The 24,775-nt window shown below is 55.6% G+C and overlaps 1 protein-coding gene across 2 annotated transcripts; it reads left to right on the top strand.

The window, feature by feature from the left end:
- Positions 1 to 14,682: 14,682 nt before the first annotated feature.
- On the top strand, positions 14,683 to 16,928 carry NRTN (neurturin). 2 transcript variants are annotated; one of them, XM_054175187.1, is made up of 3 exons: positions 14,683 to 14,911; positions 15,340 to 15,501; positions 16,148 to 16,928. In XM_054175187.1, the coding sequence occupies exons 2-3, from the start codon at positions 15,351 to 15,353 to the stop codon at positions 16,594 to 16,596; spliced, it is 600 nt and encodes a 199-aa protein (XP_054031162.1). In that variant the 5' UTR covers positions 14,683 to 14,911; positions 15,340 to 15,350; the 3' UTR covers positions 16,597 to 16,928. The 2 variants fall into 2 exon arrangements, with proteins under 2 accessions (XP_054031162.1, XP_009909109.2); XM_009910807.2 differs by having other exon boundaries at positions 15,249 to 15,501.
- Positions 16,929 to 24,775: the final 7,847 nt, after the last annotated feature.

The following is a 24,775-nucleotide window of genomic DNA, read 5'->3' as shown; positions in this document are numbered from 1 at the left end:
CGGGGCTGGGATGGAGGAAGGAAACCAGGCTGTCCCACGTTTCTACACCTCCAATTACACTGCTGGATCTCAAAGGGCTTATTCAGTCCTGGTCCAGCTCACGTCTTGCCTGGGGGAAGGAGCAGAGGAGGGTGAAGCACATCCCGATGCTAGCCGTGGCCACCCCCAGGGCGCTGAGCTGTCGCGTCTGCTTTGCCATCCCTCTGTGCACGGTTGCAGCTACTTCACAGCAGGATGTGGCCCCAGGGCCGCGCTCCTCCTGGGCTGCATGGCCACAGGATTTGCAAGGGCAAAGGGAGAGCTCAGCACCCTCCAGGTCCTGTGGCACCCAGCCCCTGGGATGTAAATAAGAGCTGGACCGGTCTGCTGTGACACAGCCGGGGGGTGTCCCTTATCACCGCGAGGCTGGCACCTCTGGGTGATGCTGGGTGCTGGAGCAGGCTGGACTGAGGCAGTACTGGGTGCCCTCCCACGGTGCAGCCGTGAATCACAGCTCTGGCTCCACCATCTCCCTCCTCTCCCGGTGCAAAGCCCATCCGGGGCTGCCCGTGGGTTGCTCTCCTGCAGTGTGCCAGGCCTGGGGGCTCCAGGACATGCTTTTGAGGTTCACTTCTGCCTTTGGGGGGCTGCAGGATTTGCTCTATCCACTTTTTGAGGTCCAGGCACCTCTCATGTTGCCCTAAACACAGCCCAGCCAGTAGAGTGGCCAGGGCAGGTGTCCCCTTGGCTGTCCCCAGCTGAGCCATGTGAATGGTGTGGTGGCATTCAACACGGGGCAAGCAGGGCCCCATCCTGGGAGATGCTGAGCCACGCTGTGCACACGCAGGGGTGGGCCTGGGGGGGCACAAGGAGCTGGCAGCAGCCTGTTGATGTCAGCCCCCACCCGCAGAGCATCTCAGGGTACCCAGTGGGGCTGAGCCTCGGTGGAGAGGGAGATGCTGAGAGGGGGAGGGAGGGTTCAGGACCCATCACAGGAGATGCAGTAACAGGTCAGGACTGGTGTGGGGTTTACTGGTGTGGGTTTTTTACCCCTGGTGCCACAGACAATTTCATTGCTGGCCTAAGCTAGAGCACATCTGCATGATCCTGCTTCCAGGACCTCCCAGCCTGGGTGGGTTAGCAGCACGTGGTCCTGCTCTGCCAGCTCCCAGGGCTCCATGTGTGTGGGGAGGGGGTGAGGACCTAGGTATCAACTGGCTTCTCCACTCCCACTGTGCCAGGGATCATCTGGCATCCCAGGAGTGCTGCTGCAGCAATGCAGCCATGGGCTGGGCCAGTCCCTTGCTCAGGGTGCACCACCTGCTCCAGCTCCACCATTGGCTGGATTGGAGGAATCCCATTCAGCTCAGCTTTTGCTGGGATTTGGCCAGTTTGGAGTAATATTTCCACGTTAAACTTGGAGCAGAGGAAAAGAAACTCAGGCTTGCTCCCTCCTGGCTGTGCTGGGCACGGTACAGGCATTGGAACAAGCTGCCCAGGGAGGTGGCAGAGTCACCATCTCTGGAGGTGTTTGAGAAACATGGACATGGCACTTTGGGACACATGGCCATGGTGGTGTTGGGTTGGTGGTTGGATTCATACAATCATGGGCTCATGGAATGGTTTAGGTTAGAAGGGACCTTCAAGATCATCTAGTCCAGCTCCCTGCCATGGGCAGGGACACCTCCCCCCAGCCCAGCTTGCTCCAGGCCTCACCCAAAGTGGCCTTGAACAGCTCCAGGAAGGGGCATCCACAACCTCCCTGGGCAGCCTGCTCCAGTGTCTCCCCACCACCCACACTGTCAAGAGTCTCACAGAAACATAGAATCAGTAAGGTTGGAAAAGACCTCAAAGATCATCAAGCACCCAACACCTCCTGACAACTCAACCATGGCTCCAGGTGCCACATCCAGTCCCTTCTTGAACACCTCCAGGGATGGGGACTCCACCACCTCCCTGGGCAGCACACCCCAATGACCAATTCCTCTTTCTGGGAAGAATTTTCTCCTCACCTCCAGCCTAAACTTCCCCTGGCACAGCTTGAGACTGTGTCCTCTTGTTCTGGTGCTGCTTGCCTGGGAGGAGAGACCAACCCCCACCTGGCTACAACCTCCCTTCAGGGAGCTGCAGAGAGCAAGAAGGTCTCCCCTGAGCCTCCTCTTCTGCAGGCTAAGCAACCCCAGCTCCCTCAGCCTCTCCTCGCAGGGCTGTGCTCCAGACCCCTCCCCAGCTTTGTTGCCCTTCTCTGGACACCTTCAAGTCTCTCAATGTCCTTCTTAAACTGAGGAGCCCAGAAGTGGACACAGGACTCAAGGTGTGGCCTAACCAGTGCTGAGCCCAGGGCAGAATGACCTCCCTGCTCCTGCTGGCCACACTATTTCTCTTCCTAATCTCCAGCCTACATCTGCCCTCTTATGATCTTAGAGGTCTTTTCCAACCCAGACCATTCTCTGTTTTTATGCCCTCGTTTGAAGGAGCATCCCAGGACCATAGCAGCCACACGACCCCCGCTGCCCCCAGCCCTGGGCAGGGAAATGCCAGAATCGATTTGATTCCTCTTGCTCCTTCAGCACAAAACGAGTTCAGCTCCACTTTGGAGCTCGACATCCAAAGAGCTCAACTGAAGCAATCTGTTTGCCACCGAGTTGCTCTTGAAGGACGACAGAAAAAAAACCCCTTCTGTTTCCTTCCTCTGCCGTTCAAAAGGCACATCGGCCCCGTGTCAGCCCCTGACTCACCACGGCAGCGCCATCAGCGCTGATGTTCCTGAAGTGTTTTGATTTAAGGGAACCACGGTGGGAGTTGTTTGGTGGTGGTGGTTGGTGTTTTGTGGTGGTGGTTTGGTGTTTTTGTTTCGTTGCATTTCTCCGGCAGAGGAGGTTTCCTTTGAACTTTCTCCAAGCCAAGTGGCTGTGAGGATGGCTGCCGGCTGCCGGCAGGGAGGCAGCGCAGCCCAGCCCTTGGGGCTGGCATCCCCCACGCCGCTCCGGCACAGCAGGAGATCTCCCAGGAGGGGAATTTCCTCCTTTAGCACTGCTCCCAGGCTGCAGTAATCCAAGGCAGGAGCTGAGTTTTTCTCCGTTTCAGCAGCTTGCTTTGCAGTTGAAGGGTCTGTCGGTGCAGTGCTCGGGGCAGGGTGATAAATCCCCTGCCAGAGCTCTCCTGAGTGATGCTCGGTGCTGAGCACGGAGGAAGAATGCTCACGAGCAAGGCCTGGGCTGCAATGAGGCTCCAGGATATAAGGAGCCTTCCATTTCCTCTTGCCTTGGGGTTTTTTTCCCAGGCAGCAGTGGAGGGGTGAGGGGGTTGGAAGGCTAAGCCCACTCCTAGTGCTTCCCAGGGAGAAAGGTTCCCCAAAGGGCCCAAGTGAATGACAGCTTTTGAAGCCTGCTTGAAGCATCCCGGATTTGGGGGAGGGATGCAGCAAAGAGCCATCACTGGGGGCTCTCAGGGGCCGTCTCCCTTGCTGCCTCCAGGCCATGGCAGCTCCAAGGCATTGACAGTAGTGTTTTGAATCACAGAATGAGCTGGGTTGGAAGGGACCCTCAAAGGTCATCTTGTCCTAGCCAGCAGGGACATCTCCACCTAGAGCAGGTTGCTCAGGGCCCCATCAAGTTTGGCCTTGAATGTCTCCAGGGATGGGGACTCAACCACCTCTCTGAGCACCTTCTTGCAGTATTTCTGCCCCCTCATGGTGCAGAACTTCCTCCTAAACTGAATCCACCTTGCTGTGGTTTCAAGCCATTGCCTCTTGTGGTGGTTGAGTCCTGGGGATGAGGAACCTCTTTTGCCTCACCTTTGCTGTCTCTGGGTCTCTCTTGTGATGGACAAGGTTCTGTGTGACCTTCTTGGCAGGGGGGTTGGCCTCAATGATCTCCAGAGGTCCCTTCCAACCCCTACCATGCTGTGATTCTGTGGACAGCACCAAGAGCTCATGTCAGTGGCCAGGCCATGGGCTCCTGCATGGCTGGAAGTGGCTTTTCTGCCTTTCCTGATGCTGGGTTTGGCTGTGCTGGGGCTGACAGGGCTCGCTGGGAGCCATGGGCTCTATTTATTGCCAGCTGTTGTTGCTCCCTGACCCTCCCCTATAAAACACCAGGGCTGCTGGACTTGGTGATGGCTGCTGGTGGCCAAGGACCTCTTGGCACCATAAAACAGGGCAGAGCCCCCAGCCCTGCTGCCCTGAGCAGCCTTGTGTTGGGCTCCTGGAGCAGAGCAGAGGCAGCTCATCCCTGTGCCACTGACCACAGGGCTGCAAGCCAAAAGCCCAAATCCCTGTGGGGCCCATCCCAGTGGTTCTGGTCCCTGAGCAGAGCTCTGGGCTGCAGCCAGAGGAGTCTTGTCAGGAAGAACAGGCAGGAGATGGTCCCAGCAAGTGGTGGTTTGGATTCTCCCTGTGCTGATGTTGTGCAACACAAGGGGGGAGCAGAGCCAGCTAAACCTTGGGTATGAACCAAAACATCTTCATCCCCTCCAGCAGGTGCTGCAGCCCACCCGGGGTCACCAGCCCTGTCCCTCCAGGGTGTCCCTGAGGAAAGGCCTCCCTCTGATTTAACAGGGCAGCTGTTGTCTTCATTAAGTGCTGCTGGCTTATTAAGAGCACATTTTTGAGGCTTAGCAGCTCCACCAAGCCATCTGGGAGGGACAATGCCAGCAGTGGAGCCACTGCACGTGGCAGGAGGACGCAGGCAGCAGCTGCTGGCTGTGGTGTGTCACCAAGCCAGGATGGGCTGGCTGCTGGTGGCACTGCCCCACGGGTCCAGCCTGGGGTGGGATGTGCCTGTTCAGTGCCCAAGCTGGTGAGGGGGAAAAGGAGAGCCTGGAGGGACCCAGCCAAGGATTTGGGTGGCATGAGCCCTCTGAGCATGGACAGAGGGGCATGAGGGGACAGTGATGTGCTGCTGTGCCCTGGCAAAGCATCACCCAGCAGGGGACCAGCAGGGAGGAGAGGGGGGTCTGGCCCTCTGCCTGCCTCCAAGGGCAGATCCAGAGAGGTTTGACCTTTTGCATCCCCCAACACTGGCTCAGGAGCTGTGGTGGGATGGACTACACCAGCTGTGGGAGATGAAGGAGAGGTGGCATCAGCACAGGGCTCCCTGCTGGGATGGGCACGAAGCCAGGGCATAGGTCTTGGCTGTGTCTGCCAGCTCTGCTCCCACAGGTGGTGGAAGAGGACAGGCACCACCTCCAGCTCCCTGCTGGAGCTCCTGCCCTGGCCATGCCATCCTCCTCCAGCAGCTCTGAGCAGTGCCAGCTGGCCCTGCTGCAGCATCTGGGCTGGGAAGGGTGGCAAAGTGGCAGGAGAGGGGCAGATTGTCCCTGCCTGTGTCACCTCACAGTCCTGCTGCTGTTGGCTTCTCCACAGGAGCACAGGCAGGATTTGGGGGGCATCATGGTGTCAGATGGGGACAGGAGCTCAAACAGATCCCAGCCAGACTTATGGAGAGGGGCAGGGAGGGCACTGCCACTGCAGCTCTCCCATGCCAACACCCTGGGACTGTTCAGAGGGCAAAACTGGGGTTTTTGCAAGCTGTGTGGCTTTTCCATACAGGAAATTCTTGGTAGGGCTGTGAGCAACCTGCTCCAGGTGCAGATGTCCCTGCAGACTTCAAGGGGTGGTTGGGCTGGATGAGCTCTAAAGGTCCCTTCCAACCCAGCCCTGTGATTCTGTGAAACCCTGGGGGCATCCCAAGGAGTTTTTCCCTACAGTGACAGGGAAGCTTGAGGGATGTGTCCACCTGGGCAGGGACACCTTCCCATGGCCATCTGGGACATGTTCCTCAAGGATCTGGGAAGGTGTCCCTGCCCATGGAGGGGGGAGCCAGGACCAGATGATCTTTAAGGTCCCTTCCAACCCTTTCTATGATTCTGTGATCTGTGCTGGCACCTTCAGCAACCTGCTCTGGAGGAAGGTGTCCCTGGGGTCTAGGATGATCTTCAAGCTCTAGGAAATTGAAGGTCTTCTAGATCTAGGATCTGGATGATCCTCAAGGTCCCTTCCAACCCAAACCATGAACCTACGGTGCTGTGCCACCACATCAGCACCTCTGCCTGCAAACAGCCAGGTGACTCTGCCTTGCTGCCTTTGGGAGCCCCTCCAGCTGTCCCTCTCACCCCCAGCCCTGTTTATCTCCCAGTTTTGAGCCCTTTCCACCCAACATTTCTGTTCCCAGCCCCACTGCTTGGTGCTGTCTGGGGGAGGAATTTCTCCTCCGAGGAGCAGCACTAAGTGCTTCAATCTGTCTGCCAGTTGCTGCTGGAGTCAGGCACTAAATGCTGATGGGATCTTGGTCTGTGCAGCATCCAAAACCCACTGGAAGGGTTTAGTGCAAATTGGATTTGCAGACCTCTCCTGGGTCTCTCTCTGCCCTTTGCAAAGCGTCATAATCCCCGGCGGGCACCTTGGCAGGCCAGCTCCTGCCGTGCCAGGGGAAATGCCCTGGGCACAGGGATGAGGGGAGAGAGGAAGCTGGGGCATTGCCCCGTGCCAGGCTGGGGGTGACATCCTGTGGCACCCACACTGCTTGAGCAGGATGTTCTTGAGAGGTGCAGATGGGTGCTGCTGAGGGGCAGGATGTGTACTGCTGAGGGGCACAGATGGGTGCTGCTGAGGGGCACAGATGGGTACTGCTGAGGGGCAGGATGGATGCTGTAGAGGGGCACAGATGGGTGCTGCTGAGGGGCAGGATGTGTATTGCTGAAGGGCAGGATGGGTGCTGTTGAGGGGCAGGATGGATGCTACTGAAGGACACTGATGAATGCTGTTGAAGGATGATGTTGAGGGATGCACATAGGTGCTGTTGATGGACAGAGGTGGGTGCTGTTGAGGGGCAGGATAGGTGCTTCTGAGGGATGCAGAAGGATGCTGTTGAAGAATGATGTTGAAGGGCAGGATGGGTGCTGCTGAGGGGCAGGATGGGTGCTGTTGAGGGATATGGATCAGTGCTCTTGGAGAATGGTGTTGAGGGGCACAGATGGGTGCTGATGAGGGATGTAGCTGGGTGCTTATCCCTCGTGGGCCACCCCAGGGCTGCAGCTCCCACCTCCTGCCCCCCGCACAGCTTGTTTCTGGCTCAACCTGCCCTGCTTGCAGCGCTGCTGGCTTAGGGCAGGATCAGTTCCTCTGGAGGTGAGCACAGGAGTTGCTAAGGTGGGAGCTGAAGGTGCCACAGCAGACACATGGAAAAGCCAGAGGTGGCCTCACTGCTCCTTGGGAAAAGAAAACAACAACAGGGAATTCCTACATGGAGCCCTTCAAGGGCATTTTTGCAAGGGGGAAACTGAGGCACACTGCAGCACAGTGACCCCACTGAGGCTCTGGGGAGGGCTGGAGCAGGCCACAGCTCCATCCAAACCCACAAAGAAGATGAAAGTGGTGAAAGCCTCTGTGTGGGAGCAGCTGATGCTTTCATGGCAGCCCCCTTGCTCTCCTCTGCCTCCCTTGGGATTTTCCCCTCCTGGATCCCACTGAGGGCTTTTCCTTGCTTGGGAAAAACAAAAAGGGGGAATTTTTGACACCCCCCCCAGCACACCCTCTGCAGCTCACAGATACCAGCAGTGTTGCAACCAGCCCAGAGGAAAGCACATCTGGGACCTGGGCTCTGTCTCAGTGCCAAAATTGAAGCTTTTAACCCCATTTCCCCAGGCACTGGGGTTGTTCAAACAAGCCACAGTAATTAGTTTCCTCCAACTAAACCGCCCTGGTTTGGCACCATGCAGTCTTTGGGTGCTTGGAGCGGGGGAGCTGTGCAAGGGGTGGTGGTTTATCACCCCCCCCAGAAAAAAACCCTCAATCACTGATGTTCAACCTTCAGGGTTCAGCAGGAGGAGGAAATTCTCAGCTGGTGAACTGTGTGTTTGCCATCATAGAGCACCCATGGGTGCCCAGCACTGGGAGGGTCTTGCTTGCAAGGGTGGCTTCAGGTGAAGGAAAGAGCTTTTGGGTGGTGTAGGCTGGCACAGGCTGCCCAGGGAGGCTGTGGCTGCCCCCTTCCTGGAGGTCTTCAAGGCCAGGTTGGATGAGGAGTTGAGCAGCCTGGGCTGGTGGGAGCTGTCCCTGCCCACGGCAGGGGGTTGGAACTGGATGGTCTTCAAGGTCCCTTCTGACCTTAACCAATCTCTGAATCTATAAGGTGGTTGTTTGCCGCCACAGCAACACCCATGGGTGCCCAGCACTGGGAGGGCCTTGCTTGTAGAGGTGTTTTTAGTGGAGCAACAGCTGCTCTAGGTGGTTCATAAAGCCGCTACCACAGCACCCATGGGTGCCCAGCACTGGGAGGGTCTTGCTTGTAGGGCTGGGTTTGGTGGGGAAAGTGATGGGTGGCTCATAAAGCCACCACAGTGCACCCATGGGTGCTCAGAACTGGGAGAGTCTTGCTTGTAGAGATGTTTTTGGTGGAGCAACAGCGTTGGGTGTTGCATAAAGCCACCACAGAGCACCCATGGGTGCCCAGCACTGGGAGGGGCCTGCTTGTAGGGATGTTTCTGACTGGAGTTCTCTCTGCTTTCCCTCAAGGCTACATCCTGGGTTTGGGGGGATGCCAAACGATCTGTTTGTGTTTTCCCTGCCCACCAGCAGAAGGGATTTGGCTGCAGCAGGGAGTGGTTTGGAGCAGTTTTTGTTCCCACCTGGTTCCCCCCTTCTGGAGTCCTTTTGCGTCACTCCAGAGGCCACACTCCCTGCTCCAGCTGAGTGATCCCATCCCCGAGCTCTTTATTGCCATCCTCTCTCTACTGACTCATCTCTAACCGTCAAGGGTGGCTCTTGGGATCCTGCAGTCGTGCAGTCATGAAGCCTGGAAGAGCCCTTCAAGGGTTATCCAGTCCAACCCTTAGCCCCCAGCACTGCCAGGGTACCACCACAGCTTTGAAACCCCTCCAGGGATGGAGACTCCAGCACCGCCCTGGGCAGCCTGGGCCAGGCCTTGGCAATGCTTTGGGGGAAGAAATTGTTGCTCACGTCCACAGGGCTGAACCCCAACCTTGCTGCTCACATTGAGGAGCACGTAGTGAGGTGGAGGTTGGCCTCTTCTCCCTAGGATCAGGTGATAATAGGAGAGGAAATGGCCTCAAGTTGTGCCAGGGGAAGGTTAGGTTGGACATGAGGAACAATTTCTTTGCTGCAAGAGTGGTCAGGGACTGGCACAGGCTGCCCAGGGAGGTGGTGGAGTCCCCAGCCCTGGAGGTATCCAAGAAACCTTTGGCCACGGCACATGGGGCCATGGTTTGGTGGCCATGGTGGGGTTAGGCTGCTGGTTGGACTCAGAGATCTTTTCCAACCCAAACAACTCTCCTCTTCTGTGCTCTGCCTTCTGCAGCCACAACCTGGAGCATGGCATCACCCCTGGCACCGTGCCCCTAGCAAACCTTGCCGCCTCGTCGCGGGGGCTTGGGGAGGAACTTCTTTTTCTGATTAGTTTTATTGTGCTGCTGGGGCTGTGGGTTTGCTTGGCCTGGGCTGTTGGGGTGTTTTGTTGGGTGGGTTTTTTTCAACCCCAGCTGTTTGGAGAGATGCAAACCAAAGCCTCTGTAACTCAGCCCGAATGTAAATGTCACAGCAGCGTGGGAACGCCGCCGCTGGCTCCCCGCGCCGCCGGGAACCCCACCACGGCCCCCTCGCCTCCTCCACCATCCCATGGGTCCAGGATTGCTGCTGGTTCCTTGCCAGGGCTGTGCCAAGAGGCTGCAGCAAGGAGGGATTTTGGTGCTGCAGTGAGGAGGGATTTTGGGGGTGGCCCCAAAAGTTTCTCCCCACAAAGGAAAAAGGCTGCGGCGGGGAGCCCGGGGACAAGGATCTGGCTTGGCTGTGGTCAGCCCTTTGTGAGGGGGGACCAGGGGGAAGCCTGGGGGCTTTGGGAAGAGCTTTGGAGTTTCCTGCATTGGGCTGGTTTTCACTTAGGCAAAACAGAACCATGTGTCCCCTCTTCAGCTCTGGTTTTGCTTATGGGGGAGCTGGGGAGGAGGGAAGACGGCGCCAGGGACGAGCCAGAGCTGCAGGGCTGTGGGATGTGCTGTGGTCGTCATCACTTTTGGCATCCAAAGGACAAGGCTGTGCCAGGGGGGGAGAGCTGCTGGTGAGGTGTCCCCAGCCAAGGGGATGTCTGCACTGAGATGGTGGCACTCAGGGGTACAGGGGCACAGAATGGTAAGGGGTGGAAGGGACCTCTGGAGACCACCTAGGCCAAGCTCCAGAGCAGACCTGGAGATAGAGACATTCTCTTTCCTGCCCTCCTTTGTGCACCCAGTTAGGGTCAAAAGAGCAGGAAAATCCAACAGTTCAACTCAGATCGAGGTTTAGGGCTTGCTTTCCTTTTAACACTCCTCATTTTGGGGCCAGATTTGCCATTTTGGGGGCTGGTTTGATGCTAGGGCTTTGGCCATCCTGCTGCAGGCACTCAGTGCAGCATCCACCCCGGCTGGGGTTGCCAGGCACTGAAGTGCTCCTCAGGGAGGTTCAGGTCCCAAAGACCACATCAGGAGCTTGTGATAGGTATTCATAGAATGGGTTGGGTTGGAAGGGATCTTCGAAATCACCCAGTTCCCACCCCTCCAGCATGGGCAAGGACACCTTCCACTAGATCAGGCTGCTCAAGGCCCCATCCAGCCTGGCCTTGAGCACCTTCCTGGGCATCCTGTCCCAGTGCCTCACCACCTTCACCCTAAAGAATTTCTTCCTAATCTCCACCTTCCATCTCCCCTCTTCCAGTTTGATCTAAGCTTTGCCCAGGCTGCTCTCCTCAACATCCCCATCCCCTCCAGGACCAAGCTGATGGTTCTCCAAGCAGGACCAGGAGTTGAAGTGGAGGCTGCTGCTGGAGGAGCTGCTTTTCAGCAGCCCTTGGAGCTGCTTCACCGTGAGCCTGGATGGAAATTGTTTAATTCCTGTGGGGTGAGTCATGAGGATCCAGGATTTCAAAGCAGCTTGGCTCCCATGTAAGGCACTAAAATAAACAGTGTGTGGCAGGTGGAAGCTCTCTCTGATGTCCCATCAAGGCCTCCTTCTTTCCAAGTGCTTTGTGTTGCCAAAAAAACCCTCAGCCACTCCATGGCCTCATCCATTCTTGCAGCCTGGCTCAGCCCAAGAGCTCCAAACTAATGAATCAATGCCTGGAAGCATGAATTGACTGCACATCTATGACACAATTACAATATCCTTTCTTTTGGATTCTTGGCATTCTGGGTGTGTGAAGAGGCAGGGCTGAAAGTTTTCACAACTCCTCCTCCATCTTCACCTCCCTCCCTCCAGCAAGGAGGATTTAGGGGCAAGAAAGGGAAAACAACCCCAAACTCTGCTTTTGGCCTTTTCATCTCATGGCTCCAGGAGCTGGGAGGCAGTGGAGGTTGGGATCAGATCCTGCTTGAAAAACTGGAAATGGGTTAGAAGGGGGAAAAAAAAAAGAGATAGGAGAAGAAAAATGAGAGTGTGGGAAGTGAGGGGAGTCTGAGGATGGAGAGCAATGGCTTTGAGCTGGGAGATTGAGACTGGAGATGAGGAAGAAATCTTTCCACTGAGGATGGGGACTCTGGCACAGGCTGCCCAGGGAGGCTGTGGCTGTCCCCTCCCTGGCCTCATCCAGCCTGGCCTTGAGCAACCTGGGCTGCTGGGAGGTGTCCCTACCCATGGCAAGGAGCTGGACTAGATGAGCTTGAAGGTTCCTTCCAACCCATTCCATGATTCTAGGATTTGTTGGATCCTCTCTGAGAAGATGAGAGGCACAAGGAGCTTGTGGAAGGTGTGTGAGGAGGATCTGCAGCAGCTGGGGGAGCTGAGATAACCAATTTGGTCCCTCCAGACCAAGCAAAGGGAGTGTTCTGTGCTGCTGTTTGTTGGTTTCCCTTAGGCTTTCCAGTTCTTTGGGATGCAGAGAGGCTTTTCCTCTGCCTGGAAAGAAGCAAACCCTGGCAGGAGCTGGTTGTAGTGGGCATGAGCTGGGCAGGTGGTGGCAGAAGAGGTGTCTGGTGGAAAGGCTTCATGCTGGAGAGGTTTTAATGCTGGACTCTTGCTGGTTTGGGGACTGTCCAGCAGGGAAGGGTCTAAGGGTCTTTTCCTACAGGCCTGAGTTTCCCACTTGGCAGCAGACACAGCAGGGAGAGACTGTTGTGATCACATTAATGGATTATCAGGAGAAAGCAGGAAAATAGGGAGCTGTCAGGCTGTTCTCCAGAAGAACATCTGAGCTCAAATCTTGGCCCTTCATCCAGCCAGGGAGTATCATCCAGCCAGGGAGGATCCCTGGGTCCATGCCCAGGATGTCAAATGGCTGCAGGCATCCAAACCCAACCAGGATCCAACCCAAGTTCTCTCTCGCAGCAAACTCAGGGCTTGGACCTGTGGCTCATCGGTGGGGTGGCTTCAGTGGGTGAGTTTGGGGGCTGAGATCAAAATGCACAGGCACAGGGTGGCAGAGGGTGACTTGTAAATGGGGTTTGGCTCCCAGACACACATGGTGAGAGCCAAGCAGGGTGCCCAGCGCTGCCACACTTGCCCAGCTGCCCTGTGGAGAGAGGGATTTTTGTGTGATTCCTGTGGTGTCCTCTTCCTTCCCCCCAGGCTGGCACTCGCAGTCTGTGGCTTTGTAGAGCAAGAAAAAGCCCAAAGGCAAAGGCTGGAATGATTGATTTATTTTTCAGTCTGTATTGGTTTGCACATTGGAGCTGAGCTTTGAGTCTCTTGAAAGGTCACCGCTGAGCGGCCAGGGGCCAGCACTGCTGGCTGCTGAAGCTGGAGGCTTTTTTTATGGGAGGTGCAGCAGTTCTGAAACCACTCTCCTCAAATTTTATGGGCTTGCAGTAAGCCAGAGGCCCTTCCTCAGGTGGATGGATCGAGTGTCACAGCCTTGCTCCATCCCAGCCTTTTCCTCCCTGGTGCAGGGCTGAGTCCCGCTGGGAGCAGCTCAGGAGGTAACGATGAAGGCTGAGGTCTAAGGTTTTGCGTGGTCCTGTTGCTGGTTGTCCTCTGTGGCATTCACCTCCCAAAACACTTCAACATCAGCCTCTTGTCCTCCAGGACAGCAAAGCATTCCATGGCTGGAGCATCTCTGTGAGGAGGAAAGGCTGAGAGCCCTGGGGCTGTTGAGCCTGGAGAAGAGCAGCCCCAGAGGGGATCTGAGCAATGCTCAGCAAGAGCGAAAGGGTGGGGAGCAAGAGGCTGGGGCACAAAGTGGACCCCAGGAGGTTCCATCTGAACAGGAGGAGAAACTCCTTTGGTGAGAGGCTGTTGGAGGCCTGCAGCAGGCTGCCCAGAGAGGTTGTGGAGCCTCCTTTATCTGCAGAGATGTGCTGAGGGCCATGATTTAGCCCCAGCCTTGGCAGAGTTAGAGAACAGTTGGACTTGATGATCTTAAAGCTCTTTTCCAACCAAATCAGTTCTGTGACTCTAACGATGCTGATGAACACAGGTGCAAACACTCCCAGCGCCTCCACTGCCCTCCCAGCGCCTCCACTGCCCTCCCAGCACCCCCAGGATGCAGGCAGCACCCCAGCCTCGCCTTTGCAGGAGGGGAAGCAGCAGCAGACAGTGAAACAGGGCTGAAGCTGGGGACAGCACCGTCCCCTTCCTAGCGCTCCCAGCCCTCCCACCAGCCGGCTGCAAGCTCTCAACCCAACAACACGTCCTGCTGCCGGTGCTTATCGGCGCCGTGTCGCGGCCAGCTCCGCCGCTCCGTACCCCGGCGGGATCCCACCAGCTCACCGCCTTATATGGCCAAACTATTCTTTTTCTAGCTTGGCATTGTTTATAGACCCGCTGAAAAATATTTAGACTCTGGCCGGGCTTCTACAATTATCCTGTAACCTACGGGCTGCATTAATTACCCTTAATGAAGGCGCAATTAGCTGCATCCCGCTCGGCGGCGTTCGCAGCCCTGCTTGTTTGCTGCGGGAAGAGGAAAAGCAAACCTGGCAAATTTCGGTTTTAAACAAACAGTTCCCCTCCTCCCTTCCCTCCCTTCCCCCCCGGCAAATGTCGTGAAATTAAAGCTAGGATCTTCTTGTTGATTTTTTTTTTTCTTCTCTTTCTTCTTTTTTTTTTTTCCTTTTTTTCTTCCATCTCTCTCTTCTTTTCCTTTTTTTTTTTTTTGTTTCTCTCTCTTCCCCCCACCCTTTTTTGGTTTTTTATTTTGTTTTCTTCATTTTTTCCTCCCCTTCTGTCTCTTTTTTTTGGTTTTCTTCTCATTTTTCAATTATTTTATTTTCCTGCTCTCTTTTTTCCCTTCTCTTTTCCCTCTTCTCTCTCCTCCTTTCCTCTTCTCTCTCCTCCTTTCCTCTTCTCTCTCCTCCTTTCCTCTTCTCTCTCCTCCTTTCCTCTTCTCTCTCCTCCTTTCCTCTTCTCTCTCCTTCTTTCCTCTTCTCTCTCCTTCTTTCCTCTTCTCTCTCCTCCTTTCCTCTTCTCTCTCCTCCTTTCCCCTTCTCCCTCTTTCCCCTTCTCCCTCTTTCCCCTTCTCCCTCTTTCCCCTTCTCCCTCTTTCCCCTTCTCCCTCTTTCCCCTTCTCCCTCTTTCCCCTTCTCCCTCTTTCCCCTTCTCCCTCTTTCCCCTTCTCCCTCTTTCCCCTTCTCCCTCTTTCCCCTTCTCCCTCTTTCCCCTTCTCCCTCTTTCCCCTTCTCCCTCTTTCCCCTTCTCCCTCTTTCCCCTTCTCCCTCTTTCCCCTTCTCCCTCTCTCTCTTTTTTATTTCCCCCCTGTGGAAAATATCTTTGAAAAGGAGAAATGTTTGGAGTTTGCAAGGAGCTGAAATAAAAAGAACCAAAAAGAAACGGGGGCCAGGAGGCAGCTTCGAGTCGGAGCCACTTCCCAGAGCCTGTCTTTGATGGGGGTTTGATGGCTGACAGCCTACTGACGAGAGCTCCGACCCCTGCTGCCCTGCCTGCCCCCAGGGGCAGCTGGAGCATCCCACCGGATCCGACCTGCTTTGGATGGAGAACGTGGAGTGGCGTCAGGTAAGGGCCCAGCTCAGCTTTGAGGCTCTGAGCACCCTGCTCTGGTTGCAGATGTCCCTGCTGACTGCAGGGGGGTTGGACTGGTTGAAGTTTAAAGGTGCCTTGAACCCAAACCAGTCTGGGTTTCTGGGATTCACCTGGCCAGCCAGGCTGCTGCTGTCAAGGATGCCCTTTATCTCCACGCCTCAGCTTCCCTGGAGCTTCCTCAGGAGGGTGGCAGGGCTGAGGCGGAGGCAAGGAGATGCTGGCGGTGCCCCAGGAGGCGGGAAGGGTGGGAGGGAAGGGGGCTGTGGGTGAAGGCCATGCATTAAGGATGTTTGTTTTGCCTGTTTTGCAGAGTTTCAATGTTCTGAGTTGCTCTAAGATGAAGGTATGGAAGTTGGCAGCCATTGCATCGATGCTCCTCAGTTCCATGTTATCCATTTTAGTTTGTAGAGACATGCTCAACGGGAGCCGGAAATACAGCCCCTTGCCTTCCTCGCCGTCTTCCTCACGGACATCCTTCTCCTTCTCTTCCTCCTCCTCACTGCTGGCAGCTCCACGGAGATCCCCACGGGCCCTGCAACGCCACAGCTCGCTGCTGTCCCAGTGTAAGCTCCTGCCCCTCCATCCCTCCTGAATCCCTGGGATCTGGCCCCAAAGCACCAGTGGGACACAGGTTTAGCTCCTGAGCAATGCCCAGTGTGGGCTGATTCCAGCTCACACAGAACTCCAGCATGGAAGGGACCTCTGGGGATGATCCGGTCCAACTCCCCTGCCAAAACAGGGGCACCCAGAGCAGCTTGCCCAGGGTCACAGCCACACATTGTCAGGCTGTGGGTTTGGAATTCGGTAGTTGCCACTGAGTGTAGAAGGAGCCAGGAGCCAGCACTGGAAAATGGCCACCAGCCTAGGGGACTTCCAGCCTGGGGAGCATCCACCTGTCCCAGGGGACCTCCATCCTGGGAGACATCCACTTTACCAGGGAGTCTGACATCCTATGGGATGTCCACCTGGCCTGGCAACCTCTATCCAGAGTGGGACAACCACCAAACCCAAAGGACCTCCATCCAGGAGCACATCCTCCTGGCTAGGGGGACCTCCACCCTGGAGCACATCTACCTGCCCAAGCAACCTCCATCCTAGGACACATCTACCAATCCCCAGGGACCTCCATCCTTGGGACCATCTACATGCCCCAGGGGAACATCCACCCCGCGGAGGGACCCTCCCTAACAGCCGCCCCTTCTCTTGCAGACAGCAGCTTGCTGGAGAGCTACACGGAGGGGGAGATCCGGCAGCTGATCTCGGCGCTGGTGGAGCGCTACAGCCAGGCCATGAACTCGGGGGGCCACGAGCTGCCCCTCTTCCCCAGGTCGGGCAGCCGCAGGAAGCGAGCCCGGGCCCGCCACAAACCCTGCGCCCTGAAGGAGCTGGAGGTGAGCGTCAGCGAGCTGGGGCTGGGCTACGAGTCGGACGAGACCGTCCTGTTCCGCTACTGCAGCGGCACCTGCGAGGCCGCCGTCCGCAGCTACGACCTCTCGCTCAAGAGCATGAGGAGCAAGAAGAGGATCAAGAAGGAGAAGGTCAGGGCTCGACCCTGCTGCCGGCCGCTGGCTTACGACGATGACGTCTCCTTCCTGGACGCCTACAATCGCTACTACACCGTCAACGAGCTCTCGGCCAAGGAGTGCGGCTGCGTGTGAAGGGAGCAGGTCCCCACCGTGGAGCGGGGTGGGAGAGGGGATGCGCCCCCGTCCCAAAATGCTGCTGGCCGCCAGGCGGAGGGACCAGGGGCTGCGGCGGGAGGAGAGGGACCGGCCCCAGACCTCTGGCTGGATGAGGAGAGACTGAGGAGCTGCTGCGTCCCTCAGCGCCGCTGTCCCGCTCGCCGCACGGGACCAGAGACGTGGCCGTCGGTGCCGGTGGATGCTGCGGTTGCTGGAGCGGTGACAGCGGCTCACAGCTGTTGTGTCCCCACCGGGGGTGGCCCAGGGGTCCCTGTCAGCCCCTGTTGGAGGGTGACAGCGAGCGTGTAACACGCTGTACTCTCGGCATGCGTGGGGACCGTTGAGTGGCACACCTAAGCGGTGGCACAAAGAGGCTGTCCCCTGGGCAGGATGTGCCACTGGCAGAGATGGGGAGGGCACAAAGAGGCTGTCCCCTGGGCAGGATGTGCCACTGGCAGAGGTGGGGAGGGCACAAAGAGGCTGTCCCCTGGGCAGGATGTGCCACTGGCAGAGGTGGGGAGAGCACAAAGAGGCTGTCCCCTGGGCAGGATGTGCCACTGGCAGAGGTGGGGAGAGCACAAAGAGGCTGTCCCCTGGGCAGGGTGTGCCACACGCTGCACACGTCGGCTGTGAGGTGTGGGGGTGCTGCACCCTCGGGTACGGTGTACTGGGGGAGGTGTGCTGGGAAGGAGTGTTGGATATGAGGTGGTGCCAGTGGGTGTGGACAGGGTGTGCTGCATGCACACACAGGGTGTGTTAGGGGTTGTGCTGCACACGTGATGTGTGTTGCACACACAGGGTGTGTTATGGAGTGTGTTTCACACATGAATGGTGTGTGTTGGTGTGCAGCACACAGGGGGTGTGTCCTGTGCACACAGAGGGTGTGTTATGGGGTGTCCTGTGCACACACAGGGTGTGTTATGGGGTGTCCTGTGCACACACAGGTGTGTTATATGGTGTGTTGCACACTCAGGGTGTGTTACAGGAGTTGTGTGTGGGGCTGCCTCTGGGTTGCATTGCAGCCGTGGGATGCTTCAGGTGGCTGTGGGTGTCCTGTGCTGCCCCAGGATGGGGACTGAGCCCTGTGGTTGTAGCTGCCCTGTGCGAGGGTTCCCTGACTGCCATGCTGGGGTCCCTGCACTGTCAGGGCAATCTGATCCCCTAAACCCCAGCGTTGGGCAGCAGAGATGCACCAATAGTGGTTGTGTTCGGGGGAGAGGCTCTGGCTCTGGTTTTGCCCCCTTTGCCATCTCCTTGCTCCCCACAGCCCTGGGCTTTCCTTCTTAAACCTCGCCCTAATCCGCAGTAATTGGATTAACCTCCCGTCCCCCAGCGCGGGCAGCTGGGCTGGAGCCCTGCCACCACCCGGGAGGTGACAGAGCCTCACCAGGCCACCAGCGAAGCCCTGGCGCTTTCCACCCTCTGCTGGCTTTGCCACACGGGGCAGGAGCGTCCGCGGTTCGGCCGTCCCCGAGGAGCCGGGCTGCTTCTCCCGGCCCTGGCAGGGAGAGCGCTGCCCAATGGCCTCGGCGGGGCTGGGACGGGGCAGGGAAGGGACCCTGGGGCCGGGGGTTGGCTCCGGTTCACATTTACAGCAGTGTCACTGCTGTTTACTCTGCGGAGAAATAAATGAGACCGCAGACTTTGGCATTCTCCAGGCGGGCCCTCGTTGCTGCCTGGGATTGATGGGTTTTCTCCCCTTGGCCTTCTTCCCAGGGAAAGGAAAAAAAGAAAAAGGCAAATCATAAACAGAAGGAGAATATTGGTGTCATGTCCTGGGCATCAACCAACGCCAGGGAAAAGGCTCTGCTCACACCCCCTCCCCCAGAGCGTGGCAGCTTCCCACATCCTCCATCCACAGCCTCACAGGATGTGAGGGGTTGGAAAAGGACCTCATGGAGTCCAACCCCCCCTTGCCAGAGCAGGACCAGCTAAACAGGGATAAAATAATCCCCAGGGAGGAGCAGTGCTGGGGCAGGTGACCACTGCAGCTGAGGGATGCTGCTGCAAGGTTCCAGGGAGCAGGTCGGCATCCCCCAGGATGGGACAGTTCAGTTTAGGGGTGGGAGGCAGCTGCCCATGAGCAAAGGTGGTCAAGGGTCCTGGCACAAGTCCTGTGAGGAGCAGCTGAGGAAGCTGGGGTTGCTCAGCCTGCAGAAAAGGAGGCTGAGGGGAGACCTCATTGCTCTCTACAGCTCCCTGCAAGGAGGCTGGAGCCAGCTGGGGTTTGGTCTCTTCTCTCTAGGAACAAGAGATAGGACAAGAGGAAATGGCCTCAAGTTATGCCAGGGGAGGTTTAGGTTGGACATGAGGAACAATTTCTTCCCCCAAAGGGTTGTCAAAGCCTTGCCCAGGCTGCCCAGGGCAGTGGTGGAGTCTCCATCCCTGGAGGGTTTCAAAGCTTTGTAGCTTGGTGCTGAGGGCCATGGTTCAGTGATGATCTGGCAGTGCTGGGTTAAGGGTTGGACTCAATGACCTTCAGGGTCTCTTCCAACCAAACCGATTCCATGATTCTCCCTGCTGCATCTCCTGTGGGTGAGCAGCAGCACTCCCAACCTCTGCAGAGGGCCAGGCTGGTGGAGAAGACTCTTTTTATTTGCTTTTGCTTTTCCTCCAAAGGCAGCTCTTGGCTGAGAGGAGCCAGGATGTAGTGGAGCAATATAAACATCATCCCTCAGCAGGGCTGGCCACGCAGCCAGCAACCCCACAGGAGCAGCCTGCGCTCTGTAACACAGAGTTTTTCCCCCTCACTGCTGGGAAAAGGAGAAGGCAACCCTGAGTGTGGGGGGTGAGACCCATCCAGGGGGCACTGCACAGCCTGCTGAATCAGCACAGCCTGCTGAAGCTGCCCCCCCCAGGGATGCAAAAGCTGCTGAGACCAAACTTGGGCTACCCTGCAGGTGCCTGGAGCTCCCAAAACAGCCTCACAAGGTGCTGCAGCACCACAGGGGAGAGTTTGCACTGCTGGATTGGGATGGAGATTAAAAAGGTGGTCCAAAACGAGCAGCTGAGGGAAGAGGAGGATGGAGGTGGCAGGTGAGCAGTGAGCTGTGCTGTGCTTACAGCAAATAAGTGGCTCACTCTTGGCTTTAAATAAAAGCAAGCACCCAGATATGATGATAATAATAACAATAACAATAACTGCACTCTCAAGGGCTTGGGTGCTTTCCAGTTCTCACTGCTATCAAACTAAAATTAGTTTTGTTGCTGAAGCCTCCAGTAAGGAGGAAAAAAAAAGAGCAATAAAGCTCAGGAAGGTGTTGCAGAGACACAGCAGGACCAGCACCACAGGATGAAGATTTGCAGCCCTCTTTCCCCAGAGCTGCCTCTGCTTGTGTCCTCCTGTGCCTGAGGAGGTGGCTGGGAGGTGTCAGAGCTGTGGCATTCCCCCAAGGGGCTCTTTGCACCCTGGTTTGGGATATTTTGGGGTGATATTTGAAGGTTCAGGGTGCTGTGATTTGCTGACACCTGGCTGAGTGTGTGAGCCATGGCTCTCCTGGCCCATGGGGACCCTGCTTTTGCCAGGGTCTTGCTGGGAGCAGGAAGAGGGAGCTTGGAGCAAGCAGAGGGAGCTTAGAGCAGGTGCAGAGGGCTCAGAGCAGGTGCTCAGAGCTAACAAGGATGCTCAGAGCAGGCCAAGGGGACTTGTGCACTCCAGACATTCCAGCTGCAGAAGCCACTCCAGTGCACCCCTGCACAGCACAAATCCAGCTTCCAACCCCGCAACCCAGGCCCACTGCAGGGGGGAGCAGGGAGGAAAACCCCAGTGTGTGCATTTCAAACCATCAGAATCAGCACAAATGAATCTTTTTTTTTTTCAAGTCTTTTTTTCCCCCTTTCACCCTTTGCCAGCCAAGCCCTGGCCTCTGCCAGGATGTGGGGGAAGCTCCTGTGCTCAGCCACTGCCAGCGTGGCGACCGAGCGCCTGTCTGTTTGTCTTGGGTGCAGCTGGGTCACAGCTGGGGTTTGCAACCACAAAACCCCTTTGACCAGCTTTTGGGGTCAGCTGGGGCACCGTGGCCATGGCCAAGGGATGGCTTTTTGCTTGAGTGTCGTCTTCCGTGCGTCTCATGCAGGGTCCACCTCCTGCAGGAGGCTCCTTCGGCTCCGCGCCGCCAGCGCCGCTCGACCCCTGTGCCGGCTCCGCCGCTGCCGGGGCGTGGAAATGTGGTTCCAATAGAAGGGCTGCTCCTTCCCTAATGCTTTCCATTTCTGCAGCCCTCTCTGCTGTAATAGGAGCTGGAGCTGTCCGGAAGAATGCCTACAATGCAGAAAGGGCAGGAGGGGGGGAAGAAAAGAAAAAGGATGGAAAAATTCCCTCCTCAAAGCAAAGCTGCAGCAAAATCTCATCTGGCTCCCTCCTCACCATCCCCTGTGCTATTTGATGTTAATGACAATACACAACATCTGCTGGGGTGTGTTGGGGGTGGGTTAAGCTGGGGTCTTGGGCTGGGGGATTTTTTTGCAGGTTGTCGACCTGTTGCTGCAGTTTTGCTGCCGGCCGCAGCGCTGCTCCCAGCTGAGGATGCTTCGGAGTGAAACCGGGAGGTTTGGAAACACGAGGAGATGTTTGAAAAGTCTCCTCAGGGCTGTGACTGCGCGAAAATACGAGTGTTTTGCTAGCCCGGCTCGGTGACAGTGAGTTATGGGCTGGTCGCTTGTGTTTTACTGCGCACATCTGTACAGGCAGGAGCCTCTGTTTGGGTAACGCCGGCCCGGGGCACGGCAGCCGGAGCTCCGCGGCTCCAGCTCACAGCCATTCATCACCCACGTCACTTGGGATCCTGGTTGTTGCTCTGCCTCCCAGTTTGGTCTTGCTGAGGGGGAAATGGATCCAACATCCTTGTTTTCACTCAATGAATGCGTCCGCAAAGGGAGCGGTTCCTTAGTTCAACAGCTCCCAGCCGCCCGCTGGGAAGGAATCTGTTTCCCGGTTGGGTTTCAAAGAGGTGGTCAGAAACCTGCTGCCCTTCGGCAGTGAAGCTGCCCTGGGGAGTCCTGCTGGGTTGAAGAAGGTGTAGCCTCGAAGTTGAGGACTGGAGGAGGGGGGGAGGAAGAAAGGGAAAAGGGGGGGAGGGGGGGGGGGGAAGGACAGTAAGGGAATAAAGGACAAAAAGTGGGGAAAGAAAAAAAAGGACAAAAATGAGGGGGGAAAAAGAAGAACCAAAAAGGGCTAAAAGGAGGAAGAAAAGAAAAAAAGAAGAAAAATGGGGAAAAAAATAACCAAGGTGGACAAAAAGGGCAAAAAGAACAAAAAGGGCAAAGGGGGCAAAAGGGACAAAAATTGCAAAAGGAATAAAAAGGGCAAAAGGGGCAGAAAGGGACAAAAAGGATAAAAAAGAACAAAAGGGGCAAAAAGGATTTAAAAGAAAAAAAGAGCAAAAAGGGCAAAAATAATAAAAATTAAAAATGGGGAAAAGGGGAAAAAAGAAGCAAAAAGGATTAAAAAAAATGAACAAAAAGGGCAAAAGGGATGAACAGGGCAAAAAGGATAAAAAAATTAAAAGGGAAATAAAATAACAAAACAAAAAGAAATGAAAAGGACAAAAAAGGCTAAAAAAATGAAGGAAAGGGGAAAAAGATTGAATAGCAAGAAAGAAACCTGAAAAAGACCCAAAAAAAGGACAAAAAAAAGACAAAAAGGACCAAAAAAGGCAAAAAAAAAAAAGGACAAGAAAGGCAAGAAAATGATGAAAAAAAGACCAAAAAAAAGATAAAAAGGACAAAAAAAGACAAAAAGAACAAAAAAAAAAGACAAAAAGGAGGGGAAAAAAAAGATAAAAAGGAGGAAAAAAAAAAGACAAAAAGGAGGGGGGAAAAAAAAAGACAAAAAGGACCAAAAAGACCCAAAAAAAGGCAAAAAATACCAAAAAAAAAAAAGGATAATAAAAGATAAAAAGGATAAAAAAGACCAAAAGGATAAAAAAGACCAAAAAAAGGCAAAATATCAAAAGAAAAGGATAAAAAAAGGATAAAAAAGGCAAAAAACAGGACAAAAAAGGCAAAAAAAAGGCCAAGAAGGGGACTTGTTTCACCAGCATTGGTGGGAGCAGGGTGGGAGCTTGGGGTCCTGTAGGCTGTGGCTCTGCTCAGCACCACTCAGCTCAACCCAGTTCCCCTCCAGTATGGCTGGGGCCTGCCTGCCCCTCTGCAGAAGTGGATGCAATGCATCTAATTTTTTACCTCTTCCTCTATTTATTCAAAGTAAATTATCTTATTTATTTAGAGCCCATAGTGTGCCATAGTTTCCCTTCCCTCTCCGCCTCTCTCTTCCTCTCTCTCTCTCTCTTTTCTTTTGTACTTTTATTTATTGACCCCCCCCCCCAGAATGGTGCCAAGTGCCGTTTACATGGATGATGTTTTTACCATTTATTCTAAACTCAAACAAACAAAAAGACCAAAAAAACAGACAAAAACCCCAAAAAGGGCAGTATGATATTATTATTATTATTTTTGTTTTAAGCAAGTGTAACCTCTGGTGGGAGGTGGTTCCATACTCACCACAAAGTGGAAATAAAAGGAGGATTCTGTGGATTTCTTGCTGGTTGTTGTCTGTCACTGCTGCCTGGAGCTTGTGGTGTCACAGCTGGGTCGAGGCTTGCTCAGCAGCTCCATCAAGGGACCTGAAAAGACCTCAGTCCAAGCCTCCCCTGCTCCAGCAGGGCAGCCACAGCAGCTTGCCCAGGAGCACAATGGCCAGGGGGGGGGTTGGAAGCTCTGCACAGAAGGAGACTCCACAACCTCTCTGGGCAGCCTGCACCAGGCCTCCAGCAGCCTCACAACAAAGAAGTTTCTCCTCCTGTTCAGATGGAACCTCCTGGGTTCCACTTTGTGCCCCTTGTCCTGACACAGGGAACCACTGAGCAGAGCCTGGCTGCATCCTCTTGCCCGCTGTGGGCCCTTTAGCTCTTGCTAAACACTGCTCAGCTCCCCTCTGGAGCTGCTCTTCTCCAGGCTCAACAGCCCCAGGGCTCAGCCTTTCCTCTTCAGAGATGTTCCAGGACCTTCAGCATCTTCTGGACTCTCCACTGGACTCTCTCCAGTAGTTTCTTCTTTCTCTTAAACTGAGCAGCCCAGATTCAGACCCAGGAGTCCAGATGTAGCCTCCCTAGGGCAGAGTAGAGGGGAAGGAGGACCTCCCTCAACCTGCTTTGGCCACACTCTTCTTCGTGCACCACTTTCTTGGCCATGAGGACAAGTTGGTAGCTCAGGGCCCTCTCAGTTCTCCCTTGTGGTTCCTTCTCAGCAGTGCAGCTTCCTGGCAGAGCTGCTTCTCGGCAGAGCTGCTTCCCAGCAGGTCAACCCCATTTAAGAGGAGTCTTATAAGCCTCATTTCGTGCCTTATCTGCAGTCAGCACACACCAGCCCTCCCAGTTAGCACACATCACCCACAGATGACCCAGATTACCCCAGCCTGAGGAACACTGCCTGCATTTAACACCCACCAGGGTGCACAGCACCAATGTCCCTGGAACAGTGAAGTCCAACCATCCTTCTCCTTTAAAGGCACCGCTCTGGTCTGGCCAGGAAAAGCTGCTCTGGGGTGGGTTGGTTGGTTGGGGTTTGGGTTTTTTTTCAGTGCAAAATCATAAAATCATTAAGGCTGGAAAAAGCCTCCAAGGTCCAACTGCCAACCCAACACCACCCATGCCCATCTGGACAAGATGACCCTTGAGGGTCCCTTCCTACCTTATGCAATTGGTGAATCTGTAAACCATGGCCCCAGGTTTCCCGACCACCTCCAGGGCTGGTGGCTCTGCCCTGCTCCTGCTGAATAACCAGGGGCAGGGAAGAGAAGCTCCAACGTTCATCTCTGGGTTTCTTGCAAGCTCCACCACCTCCCTGGGCAGGCTGTGCCAATCCCTGACCACCCCTGCAGCAAAGAAATTGTTCCTCATCTCCAGCTCTACCCCTCCCCTGCTGCAACTTGAGGCCATTTCTTCCCTATCACCTGATACGAGGGAGAAGAGAGGAACCCCACCTCACTCCAACCTCCTTTCAGGTCTCCCCTTAAAATAAGCTGCAGCTCTCTGGTGCCCATGGGGGGGGGGGGGGGGGCACAGGCTCCTGCTTTTGTCTCCCATTAGGAGCGAAGCCAACAAGCTGCACTGCCAGGCTTGGCACCAACCAGCGAGGACCAACTGAGGAGATTGGG

Source organism: Dryobates pubescens, chromosome 31 (assembly GCF_014839835.1).
Source record: "Dryobates pubescens isolate bDryPub1 chromosome 31, bDryPub1.pri, whole genome shotgun sequence".
Taxonomy (NCBI): Eukaryota; Metazoa; Chordata; class Aves; order Piciformes; family Picidae; genus Dryobates; species Dryobates pubescens.
This window is presented reverse-complemented; position numbering and strand designations above follow the sequence as displayed.

Excerpts from the sequence above, each read along its gene's own strand:
- NRTN (XM_009910807.2), top strand. The coding sequence starts at position 14,888 with ATGGAGAACGTGGAGTGGCGTCAG. Across the intron at positions 14,912-15,248 it reads AGAACGTGGAGTGGCGTCAG|AGTTTCAATGTTCTGAGTTG; the intron begins GTAAGGGCCCAG and ends CCTGTTTTGCAG. Across the intron at positions 15,502-16,147 it reads CAGCTCGCTGCTGTCCCAGT|ACAGCAGCTTGCTGGAGAGC; the intron begins GTAAGCTCCTGC and ends CTTCTCTTGCAG.